The following is an 18,624-nucleotide window of genomic DNA, read 5'->3' on the forward strand; positions in this document are numbered from 1 at the left end:
CTGTACTAAAATGGTAGTAAAATAATGATAACATATTTGTGATGAGAAGCCTCCAAGAAGTCATCTTTCTGCCTCAAGCCTTCAGGGAATGCATCAAAAAAGGAAATTAGATACCCCCACCTCAACTTTAAAACACAGCCACCATCTTCTAACTTTAATAATACTTTCTTTCACTAATGGCCTCCCACGTTTCAAAATGCTATTATTTTTGTCAACAGGATGTTCAACAACCATAAATCACCCTTGTTTTCATCGTTGCTAATAACTATGTCATTGCCTATGTCATTGCCTATTCTAACTCAAAACTTTTTAGATCGAGGAAAAGGTTACTTTTTCATAACAGTTTAATATTTGTTCTCACTCTCATACATCGACAGATAGAATCACTCTCATCGCTAATCAGGAGAGCGATTTTTATAGCAGAATCTAACATGGAAACACTGTTTTCTTCCCTATTAAGTTGGGTGTTTCTGTGTGTTTGAGAAAGACCAGCGAGGATGAGAATACTATTCCTCGTCCCTCGATTCAATAACATCATTTTGATTCGTTGTTCTCACTTTCAAGGACCCCTCCTACTTTGTTCTTTGCAGAACTAAAAAAGAGAGGCAGAAAGGATTCTTCATTATATGATTAATAATTGCATAACTAAAAAATAGCAAGCTTTCACCGCTTTACACATCACCCCAGTGACCCCATATTCTACTCACTATTTTATCGATTTAAATATGGTTTAGTAGATAAGATATCAACCGTCGTTAACAAAATCAATGTTTCTTCTTTAACTTTCAAAACGTGGCATGAATTTTGAAAATATTGTTAGAAGATAGAACAAAGAAATCCATAATATATAAACAACGATAATTATCTCTATTGGTACAAAACATTTTAAGTGAAGGTAAACATAAAGTCACGAGCGTTTATATTTAAAGTAGACAATATCATATCAACAATGTAGATCTTAAACTTAAACTTAGCTATTGTTATTGCTCGACAACAAACACATATAAATAGCCACATGGAGTAGAAGTGTAAGAAGACAATGAAACCAAGTAATAACAGGAATACAAGTGTTACGAGAAAATACATTCATTAACTCTCTTACAAGTCAACTTTGCTTTACTTCCCCCCTTCCTACATTTTGTGTACCGCTGATTTTCCTTTGTCTTTTTCCTCTTAAACAATGGCCTGAAAACAACGCATCAAGTAAAGCAAAACTAAAGTGGTGCTAATTCTATTTATATTTGGTTTCCATCGTTTTGAGAGACACACACCAAATTCAAAGCCTTTCATCTTTGCCTTCGTGTTTGGGCTCCTTCTCTTAATATTACTTTGAACATGGCTTCTGCTTCTGAAGCTCCTAAGGTGAAGCCTGCAACCACCGTGTCCAATGGCTATGGCCTTAATTTCTCTGTTAATTATATATTCTTAACTCTGTTCATCTTCCCAGGAAGTTCTTGAGGCTGACCAGGAATGGAAGAACGGGAAAGAACCAACACGGCAAGCCAAATGGTGGTATGCTACCTTCCATTCTGTCACGGCCATGATAGGTGCAGGGGTCCTCAGCCTGCCCTATGCCATGGTTTACTTAGGATGGTAATGTTAAATCACTGCTAAACTCAAAATCGTGTAGGTTTTTACATGGTTAGGCTAACCATTATGGATTGATCAGGGGTCCAGGGACAATGGTTTTGTCCATATCATGGTGCATGACACTAAACACAATGTGGCAGATGATTCAGCTCCATGAATGCATCCCAGGGACTCGTTTCGATCGATATATCGACCTCGGCCGACACGCTTTCGGTGAAAAACTTGGCCCCTGGATTGTGCTGCCGCAGCAACTCATTGTCCAAGTCGGCTGCGACATAGTGTATATGGTGACAGGCAAGGTTTTAGATATCACAAAAATTTCTGAATTATCAATGATATTAATATGAACATGATGGATTTAACAGGAGGCAAGTGCATGAAGAAGTTCATGGAGATGGCTTGTGTGAACTGCGTTGAAGTGAAACAATCTTACTGGATTTTGATATTTGGTTCAATTCATCTCTTTCTTTCTCAACTTCCCAATTTCAATTCTGTTGCTGGTGTTTCTCTAGCAGCTGCCGTCATGTCTCTAAGGTAACCAAAAGAACTGCCTTTAATTTTAGACAGAATATGTTCCATGAATTCAAATTATTCTTAAATCTCTGCTTCATGTCTGCTACCTTTATTCTTCCTTTCGAATATGAGTTGTGAGTATAAGATTTCCCATTCTTTCAAAAAACTTTCTCATATCTTTCAATCCCAAATGTAATAATATTCTCCTCCTCCTTGTACTTCCACTCATAAGTTTTTAAAACGCATCGGCTAAGAGATGTCTACACCCTTATAAATGGATCCACCTCAACTGATGTGGCATCTCACCGTCTATTCCAACCGATGTGGGATCTCTTAATCCACCCCCTTCGGGGTCAGGGTCCTTGCTGGCACACCACCTCCAGTCTACCCATCTTTGGAGCTCAACCTCCTTGTTGGCATATCGCCTCATGTCCACTCCCATTCGAGGCTCAACCTCTTTGCTAGCACATCGCTTCATGTCCACCCCCCTTCGGGCTCAACCTCCTTGCTGGCACATTGCCCGATGTTTGACTCTGATACCATCTGTAACAGCCCAAGCCCATCATTACCCGATATTGTATGTTTGGGCTTTTCCTTTCGAGCTTCCCATCAAAGTTTTTAAAATGCATCTACTAACATACACTTTCATACTCTCATAAATGGTGTTTTGTTCAGTAAATTTCATACAAAAGGTCTAAAATCAATAAAGATACTAAAAAGCAATAAATGATTTGTAAGACAATGGAGAGTGAGAATTACTTAGAAATTTGGAAGATGAGGATGAATTGATTGCAGCTATTCGACAATTGCATGGGTTGGGAGCCTGAGCCATGGTAGAATCCAAAACGTGAGCTATGCGTACAAGGAAACCAGCGTCCAAGATTCAATGTTTAGAGTCTTCAACGCCTTAGGCCAAATCTCCTTCGCATTCGCCGGCCACGCCGTGATTCTCGAGATTCAAGCCACCATACCATCAACGCCGGAGAAACCGTCAAAAGTTCCAATGTGGAAAGGCGCAGTGGGGGCTTATATCATCAACGCCATCTGCTACTTTCCGGTGGCTTTGATCGGATACTGGGCTTTTGGGCAAGATGTTGAAGATAATGTTCTTTTGAATCTCAAAAGACCTGCGTGGCTCATTGCGTCTGCTAATCTTATGGTTGTCGTTCATGTAATTGGCAGCTACCAGGTCTAAACAATTACTAAATTCCCTTTGATCTTAATAGTATTGTTGAAAAAGATCTAATCTCCCATGTATGTATGCATGCATATTAGGTGTATGCCATGCCTGTGTTCGACTTGTTGGAGAGGATAATGAGGAAGAGATTCAACTTCCCTCATGGATTTCTCCTCAGATTTATCACTCGAACGGCTTATGTTGGTGAGTTCTCCTGCAAAAGTGAATTTTTATTTTAGATGGTTCCTTGGAGTGAACACGGTGTCTGGCTTTGATACCATTTGCAACAGCTCAAAACGACAATATATGCTAGTAATGGGTTGAAGTTGTAACAAATGGTATTAGAGTCAGATAACGAGTGGTGTGCCAGCGAAGACGCTGAGCCTTCAAAAAGAGGGGATTGTTAGATTTCATATCGATTAGAGAGGAGAACAAAACATTCCTTGTAACGGCGTGTAATTGGAACTCACAGCATTTACGATATTTGTTGGAGTCACCTTCCCTTTCTTCGGAGATCTGCTTGGTTTCTTTGGTGGCTTTGGATTTGCTCCAACTTCCTACTTCGTAACATTTCTCTCTTATTCTCTCTTTAATTGTCATGAATCCAAATTGCTCTGTTTCTTCATCTCTTTAATTAATTGCAGCTTCCAAGTGTTATGTGGCTAGTGATCAAGAAGCCAAAGCGCTACAGTGGCAGTTGGTTCATCAACTGGGTATATATTTTGTTCATCCTCATCACAGTTTCATTCGTTAATTACTTAATTACCTAATGATGTAGTAACCAATATGTGTGGTTTATGTTATTTGTTACAGGCAAGCATATTGATTGGAGTGTTCATAATGTTGGCATCCACTGTGGGAGGCCTGCGCAATATAATAGCAGATGCTTCCACTTACACTTTCTATGCCTAAACCCTTTCTAATTTTATCATGTTTATGTGTCTTCCTTTTACTTCTTATAAATGAATGTTCTTTGTAAGATCTCACAAATAGTTAAGGATATCTTGACTTGTGTTTCTTATCATTCATACTTATATATTCATTCACGTCATTATGACCTAGGTCCTTGCACCGCCTTTACATAAGTCACGCACAAATTGAGAAATTGTCCAAATTTTTAAAGATGGTGAGATCCCCTTCGATTAGAGAGTGAAACGAAGCATTTTTTATAGGGGTGTGAAACCTTTCTGTTAACGTAAAATCGTGAGGCTGACAATGATATGTAATGGGCCAAAACAGATTATATCTACCAGCGGTGGGTTTGGACTATTACAAAAGGTATTAGAGCCAGACACTAAACAGTGTGCCAGCATTGGGGTAATGGGAATAACTTGATAGCGATGGACCAGCTTGAATGGAATGTAGGTCAAGACCAAAAGGTGCAATATTTTTGGAGGAAAAGGACTGTGTGTGTGTGCGCGCGCAGATATGTCGAGAGCAGAATGTTGCGGTGTGCAGCATCTCCTTTTTGGGTTGCTGGTGTGGTGTATAAGCTTCTTAGCATATGCCATCCCACTTCAATTTCCTTTCTACTTTGCGTTATATATGCTTTTGGTTCTTTTGCATATGCCTTAGTTGTGAATCACGTTGGAAGCTCCATTGTTTCTGGGTCTCAATGGATCAATCTACTTTCTACTTCTATTCTTTTCAAGCTCAATATTACTTTTCTTACCTTTATTTATTCACAATTCCTTTTGCTTTATATGCTTTCTTATACTATACAGATTCACCGCTAACCCATATTGTTTTCTTTGCACTTTTACTAAAGGTTTTGATTTCTACACCTTTATAAATGGTGGGTTGTTATCCTCCCTAACCAATGGGGGCACATCACAATATTTTACTATTCTTATTGCACTATTACCTATAGATAATATTAAAATTTGGGCAAGTTAAAAGAACTATCATTAAACTATAGCAAATTAAACTCTCGGAACTTTCTTAAAAGTTGATAATTATTGTAAGTTCATTTTTTTAAAATGTAAATTAGAGTAAGTACGAATGATATAATATTATAAAATAATGATTTTACAAAAATTATAACAAATGTATCGATAATAACAAAATGATTTAGAATTATAATTATTTTATGGTTTATAAATATATTATTAAACGCACATTCATAGTAAAAATGTGGAGTACACTACAACTACACTTTTGAATGAACATCTTCTACTTTTCAAATTTTATTTTTAGATTACCAATTTTAAACTTCTTACAATAATTACGGTATTAATTGAATATACAAAAGTTTAGGATGAGTTAAATACTGAAATTAAAAAGTGGAATTTAATATGAATGAAATAAATAAAGAAAAAGCAAAGTTGGACAGAATAATCACAATAAGTAGAGAGAGAGAGAGTTTTAAGAATGATAAAACAAAGAGTGGCATTAATAACAAAGTGGGGTATTGAATTCATTCCCATTCAAAGAAGCAACATTATTCTAAAGTGCATGTCCTGTTTATTTAAGCCCCCACCTTTTGACATACAAATCTTCCCTCCTCGACCCCACCTTCCTCTTAACTTTATAAATAAACCCTAAACTTTATTACCAAAATATATGCATATATGTTAGCATTCTAATTCTTACATTATGTGCAATATATATATATACATGTAACAAAATCCAGAGACTTGCATTATTGTCAGGTCATGTCCCACCCGTGCATATGCTTCATTCATTCAAAGCATCTTCTTCCCCTTTCTATCTCTTTCAAAATCATTTCATCGCCTTTCTTCCTCTCTCTCACGCCCTTCAAACGCGCTTGTCGTGAAGTGAACTTAATCACACCCGCGCCTTCTCTTCTTCTTCTTCTTCTTCTTCTTCTTCTTCTTCTTCTTCTTCTTCTCTTAAATACTACACCTCCTCTGTTTTCGCTTCTCAACCACTCCTTGCTTTTCTTTATCCTCTCCTTTCAATGGCCACCGCCTTTTTTCTCTTCCTTCTTCCCCTTCTTTACGCCTCTTTTTCCGGCGTTCTCTCCCGGACCTTGCCTCACGCCTCTGGAACCTCCGTGCTCGATGTCGCTGCTTCCATTCACACCACTCGGCAGGTCTTTGCATTTCAGCCTCAATCTCCAATGCGAGATGAAAGTGACTCATCTTCCTTGACTCTGCTGTTGAATTCCAGGGTTTCCATTATCAAAACCTCGCACACTGACTACAAATCCCTCACGTTATCCAGACTCCACCGCGACTCTGCTCGAGTCAGATCTTTGACTGCAAGGATGGATCTAGCCATTCGAGGTATTACTGGAGCAGATCTTGAACCTCTCTGGAATGGTGGTGGTTCGCAATTTGGGGCGGAGGATTTTGAGAGTCCGATTGTCTCAGGCGCGAGTCAGGGGAGCGGTGAGTACTTCTCCCGAGTTGGAATCGGTAGGCCGCCGAGTCCGGTTTACATGGTGCTCGATACTGGTAGTGATGTAAGTTGGGTACAATGCGCGCCTTGTGCTGATTGCTACGAGCAAACCGATCCAATTTTTGAGCCTACTTCCTCTGCTTCTTTCACGTCTCTGTCCTGCCAAACACAGCAATGTAAATCGCTCGATGTTTCTGAGTGCCGGAATGGTACTTGTCTCTACGAGGTCTCTTATGGCGATGGTTCTTACACCGTCGGCGATTTCGTTACTGAAACTGTTACTCTCGGCTCGACTTCTCTCACAAATATCGCTCTAGGCTGTGGCCATAACAATGAGGGTTTGTTCATCGGCGCCGCCGGTTTGCTCGGACTAGGAGGCGGCTCGCTCTCGTTCCCTTCGCAGCTTAATGCCTCGTCTTTTTCGTACTGTCTTGTGGACCGTGACTCTGAATCCACCTCGACTCTCGATTTCAACTCACCGATTCCTCCCGATGCCGTAACCGCGCCGCTGCACCGGAACCCTAATTTGGACACGTTTTTCTACCTCGGCATGACAGGGATGAGCGTCGGAGGTGAAATTCTTCCGATTCCCGAGACGTCGTTCCAAATGAGCCAAGACGGAAACGGCGGCATCATTATTGACTCCGGCACCGCCGTGACGCGGTTGCAGACCACCGCTTATAACTTGTTGCGCGACGCGTTCGTTAAGAAGACGCACGATTTGCAATCCGCACGTGGCGTGGCGTTGTTCGATACTTGTTACGACTTGTCGTCGAAGTCAAGAGTCGAAGTGCCGACGGTGTCATTTCACTTCGCGGACGGGAAAGAGCTGCCGTTGCCGGCCAAAAATTACCTGATACCGGTTGACTCGGAAGGAACATTTTGTTTCGCCTTTGCCCCTACGGACTCAACATTGTCAATACTCGGAAACGCACAGCAGCAAGGGACACGTGTCAGTTTCGACCTCGCTAATTCGCTCGTTGGGTTCTCCTCCAACAAATGCTAATTATTATTTAGTTCTTATTTTAATAACAGAAGTTTCGTCTTAATCCCGTTCTTTTATTAAGCTAATCGCTCCATTTTCAACAGGCTCTTGTAATATAGATGATGAAATAGACCACCGGTTAACGGTAACTGGCAACAGTCGTAAATTCTGAGATGGCATGAGGGCATTACTGGAAAGAAGTGGATAACGTTAGAATTTACGGGGTCCAATTAAAAAATAGTTTTTGTCTTTTGTAGTGAAATCCAGAGGAATGGGAAACAGTTAAACGGTCAACTGCAGGTTGCAGGTTAGTCGTACGTTGAACATTGGATGCTGAGGCTGTGACGTTGATTGGTCTGTCTTTCTTTAGCCTTTTGTTCTTGTCATTTCTAAGTTTATTTGTAATATTTTTTAGTTTTTGATTAATAGTTTTTTTCCCCTTAAACTTTATTTTAATTCTTACAATATTATTCTTCTAATATATTCCTTTGTATGTAGTATAAAATGCAAATGTATATGATGTATTAGGTAGTATTTTATTAACCACCAAAATTTATATAATATATTATTTTCTTATAGTTTTTATTTTACTTGTAATATTTAATCAATGATTTAATACAATATAATACATCATGCAATTGCATGTGCATCTTTGTCGTCTTACATTATTGTGGACATCTATCTTGCTCGGTTGTCATAATTGCTCTATATATATATATGTATATATGATATGATATTTTATTTTATTTTCATGTTTATTTAGAGATAGTTTTATCAAATATAAAATTATTTTTTAAGTTAAAAATAAAAACAGACAATTAAAAGTAAGTAGATATATAAAATAATTTTATAAAAATTATTTGAAAAATGTTTGATTTAAAAGTAGGTAGATTTATACAATAGTATTGGTGAAAATTGAAGCTTGAAAGTGGGAGTGCGTTTAGGTGAGGTAGACCGCTTATTATTCGTTCTCATTCATAAAGACAAATTAAGAGATTTTCTTTTTTGATTCCTCCAAACTTGAGTTAATTTAAAATATTAATTTTTTAGGTTAATAAAATTTTGACATGAAAATAACGTGTCATTAAATTATTATTCGATTAATATGCTTGGATGTATGCATGCCCCAAGAGAAAATAAATTTATTTAATTGACAAATATGTTTTTCTATAAAAAAACATGTTCGAAATTCACATCTCAAATCTTATATCCAATTATGTGTAGTATATATTAAATTTACCCTTGAAAATTAATATTACAATGTTTTGATCAATTTAATAATTTTTAATTATCAAAGAAATTAACAGAAGTGTTTAAATATAATAAACCATAATTTAATAACACACTTTTTTTTTTTTTTTTAGAGCCTGAATGAGAGTTTTTTAATTAATAAAGAGTAAAATTTAAAAAATTTGAAATGTCCAATATATTAAAAAAAAAATGTATAGACCGACTAATTAATGGTGTGAAAAACGAGGGAAAAAAAGTCTTTCATATTCCTTAATTAAAAATGAAAATAAAATCTTTTTTTGGGAAAGAAAAAAAAAGAATTTTAGAAAGAAAAAGAAAAACGTCTACATCTTGACCGAAACGAAGAACAGCATCACATTATTCCTCCCCTTCACGCGGACAATGAGCGCGTGGCATAAAAACTCCTCGATTAGTGGAAATGGAAATGTTCGAAAGTGAACAGCCACATTCCTGTACAAATTTGGGAGTGATTTTGTTCCTCTTTCAAATATGCTTCACTGCCTGAAAATTTCAATTTCTGAATTCTGATACTTATTTTCTGTAAAGAAGCCCTAAAAAGCGACCGTTTGATCCACTCTTTCCATCGTTTTCCGACCACTTTTTCACGTTTTTATCAACATTCTCTTCAAAAGCTTCCAATTCTCAAATACATTCAAAACGATGCCTCCTTAGTTGTTAGTCTATTCATAATGGCCGACTCCGGTAGCGCCTCTTCTTCTTCCTTCGATTCCGCCTCCATCGCTACCGTCGATCAGGTGCAGGTAAACCCCACTAGTCTCTTGGGTTCTATTCAATTTCTTGTTGTGGCTGCTGGGTTTCGTTTACTTTTACTGATAACTTTTGGTTAATTTCTTCTTACTTTTTTCTTTTTTCATGACCGATCATTGGGGTTCTTGTGTTTCTGTTCTTTTTTCTTTGGGTTGATTACAGAATGCCGTTCGCGGTCGTATGAGTGGTGTCGGAGGCCAAGCGCTGTCGGATGAATCGTCACGCTCTTGGCGAGACGTCTTCTGGTCCTTTGTGTTTATCATTCATTTGATCAGTGTGGGATTTGTGCTCGTGGTTCTGGGGCTTAATAGGTTCAAGAAGAGCAATAGGCTACAAATCGATAAGTACACCAATACAATCATGGAGAATCGGGTTGGATTAACAGAGGATTACTGGCCGCTTTATGCTTTGGCAGGCGGAGTTGGAAGCTTACTTGGATGGACTTGGTTGTTCTTGCTTGGTTCTTTTGCAAATCATGTAATGAAGATTTCTGTGCATATTTTGACTACATATCTTGCTGTGATAAGTGTTTTGTGCTTCTGGGGACAGTTATTTTTCTGGGGTGTAGCATTTTCAATTGGTGCGGGGTTGCAGTTCCTGTATGTTATATCAGTTATAGACAGGTATGAGGTTGAATTATGAAGAATTTTGATATTCATTATGTGAACTATGGGAGTGAAAGTAGTGCTTCGGTTTATATGTGTTGGGCTCTAGTTTAGACATGTTGCCCTTGAGCTTAGCTATTTGAGAATTATAATTGTAAATGAACAAAAGATTGGACTAGGTGATCATTGCAGTCTTCTCTGACCTTGTATTTTTCCTTCCATAGACTGCCATTTACACTTCTAGTTTTGCAAAAGGCTGTAAAGATGGTATCCGGGCTTCCTGAAGTTATTAGAGTTGCGTATGCTTTCATGATTCTCATGCTTTTGTGTATGGGAGTTTGGTCTTTTGGTGTAGCTGGGATTGTGGCATCGAGTATGGGTGACGGTGGACGCTGGTGGCTACTTGTGGTGAGCGGGCAAGTTTGCTCTTTGTTATGTCGCTTTATTTGGAGATAACAAGTTTAACAGAAGAGCTAGGAATGTTAGCTGAACTTCTATGATATGACAATTTCTATTTGCAGGTTTTCTCCATAAGCTTGTTTTGGGCTGGTGTTGTTTTTTGTAATACTCTACATGTTATAGTTTCGGGAATGGTGTTTCTAGTCCTATTCCATGGCGGCAGAGAGTCATCATCTATGCCATCGAAGTCATTGATGAAGGCTTCACGATATGCTGTGACAACATCTTTTGGTAGCATTTGCTATGGATCGCTTTTTACAGCTCCCATTCGGACACTGCGGTGGGAGGTATTCGTGCAAACTCTTTATTGCCTTCCACGCTGTCGATTGTTTCTTTTGGTTTGTACATTTCAAACTAATTCGGTAACTTTCAGATCAGAGGAATCCGATCAAAGATTGGCCAGAACGAGTGTCTGCTTTGCTGTGTTGATTTTTTGTTTCATCTCGTCGAGACTCTTGTTCGTTTCTTTAACAAATATGCGTATGTCCAGGTATTCCCTTTTACCTAATGTCAAGTTGAATAATCGAGTTTTACTTGTACTCTGAATTGTGTGAATTTCTAGTATGGTTTCGCCATGATTACCGCATAGTTTTCCCTGCATCTCTTTGCTTCAGATAGCAGTTTATGGTAAAAGCTTCAACCGTTCAGCCAGAGATGCATGGGAGTTATTACAGTCAACCGGTGTCGAAGCTCTTGTTGCTTACGATTGCTCGGGTGCTGTTCTTCTGATGAGCACCATCATGGGTGGGCTCACTGCTGGAACTTGCTCAGGTATTTGGACATGGATTAAGTGGAAGGATAAGGTGTCGATGGTGGCATGTACTGCAACATTGATGGGAATGGTCTTGGTAAATACGTTTTAAAAACTTATTTTCCTTAACTTTTTGCTTGCTGATTCTTGTCTATGAATTGAGATTTCATAATTTCTTTCACCTAATGAGTATTAGTTCTAAATTGTTGTGAATAAACTGTTCTTTGATGTCTATCCTTTTTGAAAATTTCAGGTAGGCCTTGCAATAGTAGTTGTGGAAAGTGCCGTTACATCCATCTACATCTGTTATGCAGAAGATCCATTGTTGATTCAGAAATGGGATGCTGAATTCTTCAACCAGATTTCGGAGATGCTTCACCAGCGCCTTCAGCATCGGAGTGCACGTGCGAGGGAAGTGCTAACGGGGAATCGGTTTGACAGTCGCAGAGAAGACCTTGAACAGGCATGAATTTCGATCCCACCATGCACAACCTAATTTGTTAGCTTTATTCACTTGAATGCAACTATTTTTGTTTGAGTTTTGTAGTTTACTTTTGTTACTGTAACAATCATTCAACTGTGAAATAACATAAAGATTCCGAGATTAAAATATATTAGTAACTTGAAAATTTTGACGAATATTGCAACTTTTGAAAGAAAAGTAAAGTTCGGAAGTAATTTTTGCAATTTAGCCTCCTGAAAACACGGATGATCCTTGGTCTTGTTGTCTGTTTAGTCTGTGTTTTTCTTTTCTCTCATGCTTTCTCATCCTTCCTGCAACACAAAATGAAGAAGTGATGTTATGTTAAGTATTGCCTTGTGCTTATGAAACTCGAAAGACAAGACAGGAACATACTGAAAATACTGTATCTTTTGTATTTGACTGCTTGAGGGATGAAAACTCCTGTTCCATTCCCATTCTCCCATGAATTGACATGCCAAACAGGTCCTTCTAAATCATTCCCATTTAGACACCAACTCAAGTTTCTCTCTGGCTGTGGGTGACGACGACCGCTTTGTTCTGCACCTCGTTTTGCTGCAGTTTTGGGAGGTCGTTCGACGTCGTCGTCGTCCTCAAGTGCTGTCAAAAGTAGAATGATTTGTTTCCTAATCTCAGCATAGTAACCATCATCTTCTTCTGCTACTTGTGTGTTGAGCTCTGCTTTGAAATCCATGGTTATGTGGAGATTCTCCTGTTGAAGTTCGATTGGGTGTAGAATTTTATAGTGAAATGAGAGCAAATAAAGTACTCTGCTAGGAGACAGAATTGTGACAGATACAGAAAATAGGGGCTCCATTTGAGCGTTAAGCTTACACGGCTCCTGTCTAGATGTTAATTGCTTCATTAATTTCAATTGGCCAAGTGAAATGGAATCAATTTAATGATTTTTTTCCCCTCTCTTAGATACTTGCAGACATGTACCTCCCTCACCTACCTCCTAAACTTAGTATTAGACACCAAAATAGTTCCAATAAATAAATATCTACTTATCCAAAAAAAAAATCTCGTAAAATTCAAATTCTTATCTAACCCACCATTTCGAACTGTCTCTGATATGCGTTTCTTCTCATACATTCTTCAAATTTGTGGATTATTCGCCGGAAAACGGTACTTCCTCTTCTCTACCGTCGGCACCATCACAACCGCCACCGCCGCCCTCTTTTCCTGCCAGTTTCAACCAGCCCCACCTGGCGGCGCGGGCCAATTTTCCCCAAAACCCCACTCCCCAGTTGCTTGGTGGGTCCACCGGTATCTGCTTAAGTTGAGGGGGAGAGAGAGGGGTTGCAGTGATTGCTGCACCAATTGCTTGTGCGAAAAACTTGGAAATTTCCGGCAGGGAATTGGAGTGCAAATAAATTGGTAAACCTGCCGCCCAGTGTGCGCGAGGAATGATTCATTAACGCCATGCGGTGAAAGGGGCTTGTTGCCTTTAATTTTGCGTCGCTGTGAAATGATTTTTTATAATTTACAAATGAATGAAACCTTTATGCACAGAAAAGAAAAAGAGTTAAAGAGTTCACATAAATAACTAAACAAAACCATCCTTGGCTTCTTCCTATAATATAATTCCCCAATCGCCGACCAATGGAAAGCATGATTTATTATTTTTACTTATCATAAGCCTATTCCACCTCATTCACCGACAAGCATAAGCAATAAGCCATTAAGCCCCCCACAAAATGGGGCATTCTTACTGAATATATATATATACATTCCCCATTTATGTCTTTTCTTTATTTATTTATTTATTTATTTATTTATTTATTTATTTTTGGTCATCTTAAAGAAAAATTTGATATCAACCACTTAAATAATTAATACGAAGGATCATAGATATTGTAAATATAGGAATTTTATATAATTCCGATTATTAATATTTTTGTTTTTCCAATTTTAGTGTCGATTTAATTTGACGTTCGCGCGCGCATACGCTTCTTCTTCTTTCTTTCGTTGTCTCTTCGCTTGGTTTGAGTTTCTCCAATTTCATCCATTGTTTTTCTCTCCTTCTTTCATTCATCAATCGTCTCTTTGCACGCTCTCTCCTTCTTCATCTCGTTTTTAACTCGTTCTAACAATTAACTCACACTCTGGATTTCTGGATAACCTCGTGGCCTGGCTTTCGTTCATCGATTAACAATCGCTCAATTAATAATAGGAGGATTTCAGGAGCTCCGTGACAATTGTAATTGAGGATTTGAGGCATCTCGAGCCGCAAGGTTTACTGTACTTGTCAATCAACAGGAGGTAATTGCTAATTGCTAATTGCCGATTAACAAGGAGAAAATCAATTCTGTTAATAATGGATTTTTGATGTGTTAAGTTAAAGATTCTGCTTAATCAATGGCTGGCTTTAAGTTGTGTTGTTTTTAAATCTTGTTTGCCATTGTATTGATGTTAGCAGCTAACTGTGGAAATTTATTAAATCAAGTGAAGGTTTTATTCTAATTTGACAAAACAAAGAAAAATTTGAGTTTATTTCTGTAAGTAGGTTTGATAACATAAATGTTGAGATTATAGGTACGTATGACAATAAATTTAGAGAGGGATATGAAATGGTACCATTTTATTTTGGACATCTTTTCAGATAGAACACCGGTTCCGACTGAGGGGACATCGGTGTTAACGTCGGTTTTGGTAGCGTTCCTTATTGTCTTCTTTTCGCCGTAAGAAAGAAATCAAAACAGAAGCTGCTTTTCTGAAATAGTGCAATCATCATCTTCCAACAGACATGAACAAGAAGATTGACATGCTAGCTACAGCACTTGAGTGAATGTCAATTGAGTATGACTCCACATTTAGGTACTCACGAACAATGCAGCATTTGGACAACCAACTTTGGTGACTGCCTTGAAAGAAGCAGGAAAAACTGCTCTGAGCCACAACTTCAATTTCCGCACTTTAACCAAATGGCATCTGACCACAACTTGACCTAGATTTCCATGGTGGAGATTTGTTTTCGACACTTTTTAAGATTCTTTAGCAATTTTACAATCTGAATTATTTCGAGAATTGAACTTTTTTGCATTCAAATTCATCGTCAGGCAATCGCACATATGCACATTTGGTATGTGAGGTTTGACCCTTGAAGCTGGGATGTACAAACCACGCATATTGGAAGACTTAAAATGTTTATCATTCGTTCCTGAATGTCTGTCTTGATTGGAAACTTGCAATGTGTGAATCTTAATAGAAAAAATTTAAAGGGGATAAAGAATATTTAATGGTGGTGTTTTCATTTTTCCCTCCCAGGTGAGGCGTGTACAAGGTGTTTGAAACAAGTCCCAAAAGAAAGGATGTACTGGAACGATTATGGGTACCGAATTTCTTTTGGGGGGCAACAATTGTGATGGCTGGGACATGTTCAGCAACAGTCCTTATAGCGTGTTGGCCGTGGTGACTGCGCAACAGACGCGACAATGCTATTAATTATGTTCGAGGTAATTTTTTCTTTTCTTTCTAAATTTTTATAGCGTCTAAAGATGCAAGGAGTCCAAAAGTCACTATGAATCGAAGTCAGACAAACAACATGACATCTTTCTCTTATGCTTGAACTTTAAGGAGACATTAATAATGGAGCTTTCCAATGGGGTGACAGTGGACCATAACAACCCACCAATCCGAGAATACACACCACTTCAAGTTAAGTCAGACTTTGCTTTTCAGACAAAGTGCATTCAAAGTGAGCCATTTCAAAAAGTCGTAAGTGGGATTGAAAAAGCATTGCATTCTAGAACTGTAGGCCTCACTTGTCCTTTTTTTACTTGGATCTTTTTATACCATCTTTTTTATCTTTGCATTATTGATATATATATATAGATTTTTTTTTTTCTGTTATCGTAATTTGAATACAGCATATACCAAAACATGTGAATTTCACCTTCTATACATCATTCCTACAAAATTAAGGAGAAGTAGAGAATTCCTTGCTCTAGCTTATTTTGCTTGAATCAATGTAATGTCAAAACACGTGGCACTCAGACAATTGCCCACTTGGCAGGAAAAGGAAAAGAAAGGTTATTACCCCCCTCCCCCCCCCGAGCCCCAACTTGATAGAATAGGTGTCCACGTCATACCACAAGACATCTTTTCATCATCTATATAAGGAACATCAGAAGTTCATACTTCCGTCCATAACCAATTATACACTCTCAAAAGCCTCCTAATTTAATTTCTGCATCGACCCTCATCTTCATCCCCGTTCTATGAGGAGAAAAAGAATGCCTATTAACCTAGATCAAATTCCAAGTTTTGAAGAGCATGGTAATGGGTTTGATCAACATTCTGTGTTGGTTGAGGAGATTGAAGGCCTCATTAGAGTTTACGGAAATGGGTATGTGGAAAGACCTCAGATAGTTCCCAGTGTCTCTAATGCATTGCCACCAGAGCTTGGTGTTACTTCTTGGGATGTAGTTGTGGATAAGCTGAACAACATTTGGGCTCGTTTCTACATTCCAACACAGTGCCAGGAGAAGCTGCCTTTGCTTGTATATTTCCATGGAGGTGGGTTTTGTGTCGGCTCGGCCACTTGGAGTTGCTACCATGAGTTCCTGGCCAAGCTATCTGCAAAAGCTGACTGTATAATTATGTCTGTGAATTATCGTTTGGCTCCAGAAAACCCTCTTCCTGCTCCTTATGAAGACGGATTAAAGACCCTTCAATGGTTGAAACAAGTTGCCATTAATGGGGCCAAGCAGAATTGGTGGTCAAGATACTGCGACTTTACCAAAATCTACCTTGGAGGTGATAGTGCCGGTGGCAACATAGCCTTCAATGTAGCAGCCAGACTTGGTGGCAAGACGACTGCTTCTGGAGCTGTGGTCATGAAACCGTTAGTTATTAAAGGTAACATTTTGATACAGCCGTTCTTCGGTGGAGAGTCAAGGACCATGTCAGAAAAGTTTCTTGTCCAACCTCCTCATTCGCCACTGACGACGGCAGTTTCTGATACGTACTGGCGGTTGGCATTGCCTTCCAGGACGAACCGTGACCATCCATGGTGCAACCCTTCGGCGAATGGAGTGTTTGAGGTTGAGGATTTGAGGGTTTTGCCTAGTTTGATATGTATATCAGAAATGGACATATTGAAAGATAGGAACTTGGAGTTTTGCTCTGCTTTACATAGAGTGGGTAAGCTTATCAATTATGTGGTCTATGAAGGAGTTGGCCATGCGTTTCAGGTTCTGAACAAGTCACAACTCTCTCAAACTCGGACCCTTGAAATGATGGATCATATCAAGGATTTCTTAAGTTTATAGCTTCAGTTGAATTTGTACAAAAGGAAGACTTTTTTCAGATTTTGTTTTCTCCTCAAAGAAAAGAGAGCGAGCATTCTCATCAGATTTATCACTACCCACTTAATATATACTTATATACCTCAAAGGAGATTACTGTACACGATTTGGAATGTCCTATGTGAATATAGATTTCCCTGACACAACCTTTGAAAATTTTCAAAGATGTTCAAAGATGTTCAAAGATGTTCAAAGATGGAAGTGAAAGGGAAATACTCAAGTTAGCTCTTACGATAAAGACAATATTTTAGAGAAGTTTCGAACGGTTAGCCCACTTCTTCTATACTCTTCTTGTCATAGTAACCGCCATCTCAATCTTATTAAGTGAGACTCTACTCTCAAAAATCGCTCTGATTGGTAAAAAAATTCACTCACCGTTCTTGAGCTCTTCTGTACTTTTCTTAAGCTCTCTTGTCTTCTTCGGCAGCAAACTTTTAAGGCAGCAATGAAATTGTCTCTCCTTTTTTCGTCTCTAATCTCAGCCTTTTTAGATACTCTACTGGAAAAGAAACCTTACACTTTGGGAGAGGGACTGACTCTACATTAGTGGATGGCTGATGGGACGCTAAGGGTGAATGATGAAGTGAAAGTAAGGACAAATTTAGGGCCCTCACTTCCCGAAAGGATAAGTGCCAACTTTACGACAATGGATATTGGTTGGGGGGCCAAATTCACCCCCATTCCTTTAGTCTTTGATGATGCACATTGGTGGCCTGGCGCTTGCTTTTTTCATGTGTAGAGCTAGCCATTGTAAGAGTTCACGTCTTTTGTTTTTGTTTTCTTTTTTCTTTTTTCTTTTTTCTTTTTTTGTTAGTTTTGATAAGATTAAATCGTAATTTTAGTTCTTAAATTTCATTGGTTATATGTACTGAATTCCTAAATTCTGCAGTTATATCCATTTAATTTCCAGGTAAATCTTGCCATATTTTCGAACTTTAAACTGTGAGTTTATTAGTCTTATATAGAAATTGTCAAGATTTGCCATATTTTGCCATATTTTGCCATATTCTCATTCTATTAGATAGTGTTAATACCGTAGCAAATATGAAAAATTGGAAATTAAAACATTTATTATATAGAAATTGTCTAGTGGGTCTTTGCAAATTCCATACCTTACAAATGTATTTTTTAAAATATTTTCAAGATTTGTTTTTCAGAAATTACTGATTAATCTTTCTTACCAATTCTCTCACATTGAGTGAGAATGCTATTTTGATCTAGTTGGGTGTTGCATAGGAGATTAGTAATGTTGGCCCTAAAAGCATTTAGATTAGCCTTTTATTAACCTATCTTTAGAAGCTTCCAAACCACTTTTGATCCTTGCAATTATTTTATAATACTATTTACCTCTCATCAAGCTTTCTACGAA

At 38.2% G+C, this 18,624-nt stretch overlaps 5 protein-coding genes and 1 long non-coding RNA gene across 9 annotated transcripts; 5 read left to right on the forward strand and 1 right to left on the reverse strand.

Moving 5' to 3' along the window:
• Window positions 1-1,115: 1,115 nt before the first annotated feature.
• Window positions 1,116-4,261, forward strand: LOC111807788 (lysine histidine transporter-like 6). The gene is made up of 9 exons (XM_023693660.1): window positions 1,116-1,362; window positions 1,448-1,593; window positions 1,670-1,884; window positions 1,956-2,124; window positions 2,899-3,292; window positions 3,379-3,484; window positions 3,753-3,844; window positions 3,925-3,993; window positions 4,094-4,261. Exons 1-9 carry the CDS (start codon window positions 1,336-1,338, stop codon window positions 4,190-4,192), a joined length of 1,317 nt encoding a protein of 438 aa, XP_023549428.1. The 5' UTR covers window positions 1,116-1,335; the 3' UTR covers window positions 4,193-4,261.
• Window positions 4,262-5,912: 1,651 nt separating this feature from the next.
• On the forward strand, window positions 5,913-8,073 carry LOC111803812 (protein ASPARTIC PROTEASE IN GUARD CELL 1-like). The gene has a single exon (XM_023688428.1). The coding sequence runs from the start codon at window positions 6,201-6,203 to the stop codon at window positions 7,647-7,649; it is 1,449 nt and encodes a 482-aa protein (XP_023544196.1). The 5' UTR covers window positions 5,913-6,200; the 3' UTR covers window positions 7,650-8,073.
• Window positions 8,074-9,345: 1,272 nt separating this feature from the next.
• LOC111788458 (CTL-like protein DDB_G0274487) lies at window positions 9,346-12,074 on the forward strand. Of its 2 annotated transcripts, none has more exons than XM_023668795.1 (7): window positions 9,346-9,640; window positions 9,810-10,270; window positions 10,477-10,660; window positions 10,774-10,998; window positions 11,085-11,201; window positions 11,326-11,559; window positions 11,716-12,074. In XM_023668795.1, exons 1-7 carry the CDS (start codon window positions 9,569-9,571, stop codon window positions 11,929-11,931), a joined length of 1,509 nt encoding a protein of 502 aa, XP_023524563.1. In that variant the 5' UTR covers window positions 9,346-9,568; the 3' UTR covers window positions 11,932-12,074. The 2 variants fall into 2 exon arrangements, with proteins under 2 accessions (XP_023524563.1, XP_023524570.1); XM_023668802.1 differs by having other exon boundaries at window positions 9,346-9,634.
• LOC111788475 lies at window positions 12,059-13,433 on the reverse strand. 3 transcript variants are annotated; one of them, XM_023668829.1, is made up of 3 exons: window positions 12,999-13,433; window positions 12,319-12,621; window positions 12,059-12,236 (listed from the first exon to the last, which is right to left on the reverse strand). In XM_023668829.1, the coding sequence occupies exons 1-3, from the start codon at window positions 13,036-13,038 to the stop codon at window positions 12,151-12,153; spliced, it is 429 nt and encodes a 142-aa protein (XP_023524597.1). In that variant the 5' UTR covers window positions 13,039-13,433; the 3' UTR covers window positions 12,059-12,150. The 3 variants fall into 3 exon arrangements, with proteins under 3 accessions (XP_023524597.1, XP_023524590.1, XP_023524582.1); XM_023668822.1 differs by having other exon boundaries at window positions 12,319-12,655; window positions 12,999-13,432; XM_023668814.1 differs by having other exon boundaries at window positions 12,319-13,432.
• A 435-nt stretch (window positions 13,434-13,868) lies between these two features.
• LOC111791090 lies at window positions 13,869-15,895 on the forward strand. The gene is made up of 3 exons (XR_002814612.1): window positions 13,869-14,208; window positions 15,214-15,401; window positions 15,523-15,895. It is a non-coding gene; the product is annotated as an uncharacterized LOC111791090 (long non-coding RNA).
• Window positions 15,896-15,975: 80 nt separating this feature from the next.
• On the forward strand, window positions 15,976-18,158 carry LOC111791080 (probable carboxylesterase 6). Its single transcript, XM_023672284.1, has one exon. It carries the CDS (start codon window positions 16,167-16,169, stop codon window positions 17,217-17,219), a length of 1,053 nt encoding a protein of 350 aa, XP_023528052.1. The 5' UTR covers window positions 15,976-16,166; the 3' UTR covers window positions 17,220-18,158.
• Window positions 18,159-18,624: the final 466 nt, after the last annotated feature.

This window comes from Cucurbita pepo, chromosome LG01 (genome assembly GCF_002806865.2).
Source record: "Cucurbita pepo subsp. pepo cultivar mu-cu-16 chromosome LG01, ASM280686v2, whole genome shotgun sequence".
Taxonomy (NCBI): Eukaryota; Viridiplantae; Streptophyta; class Magnoliopsida; order Cucurbitales; family Cucurbitaceae; genus Cucurbita; species Cucurbita pepo.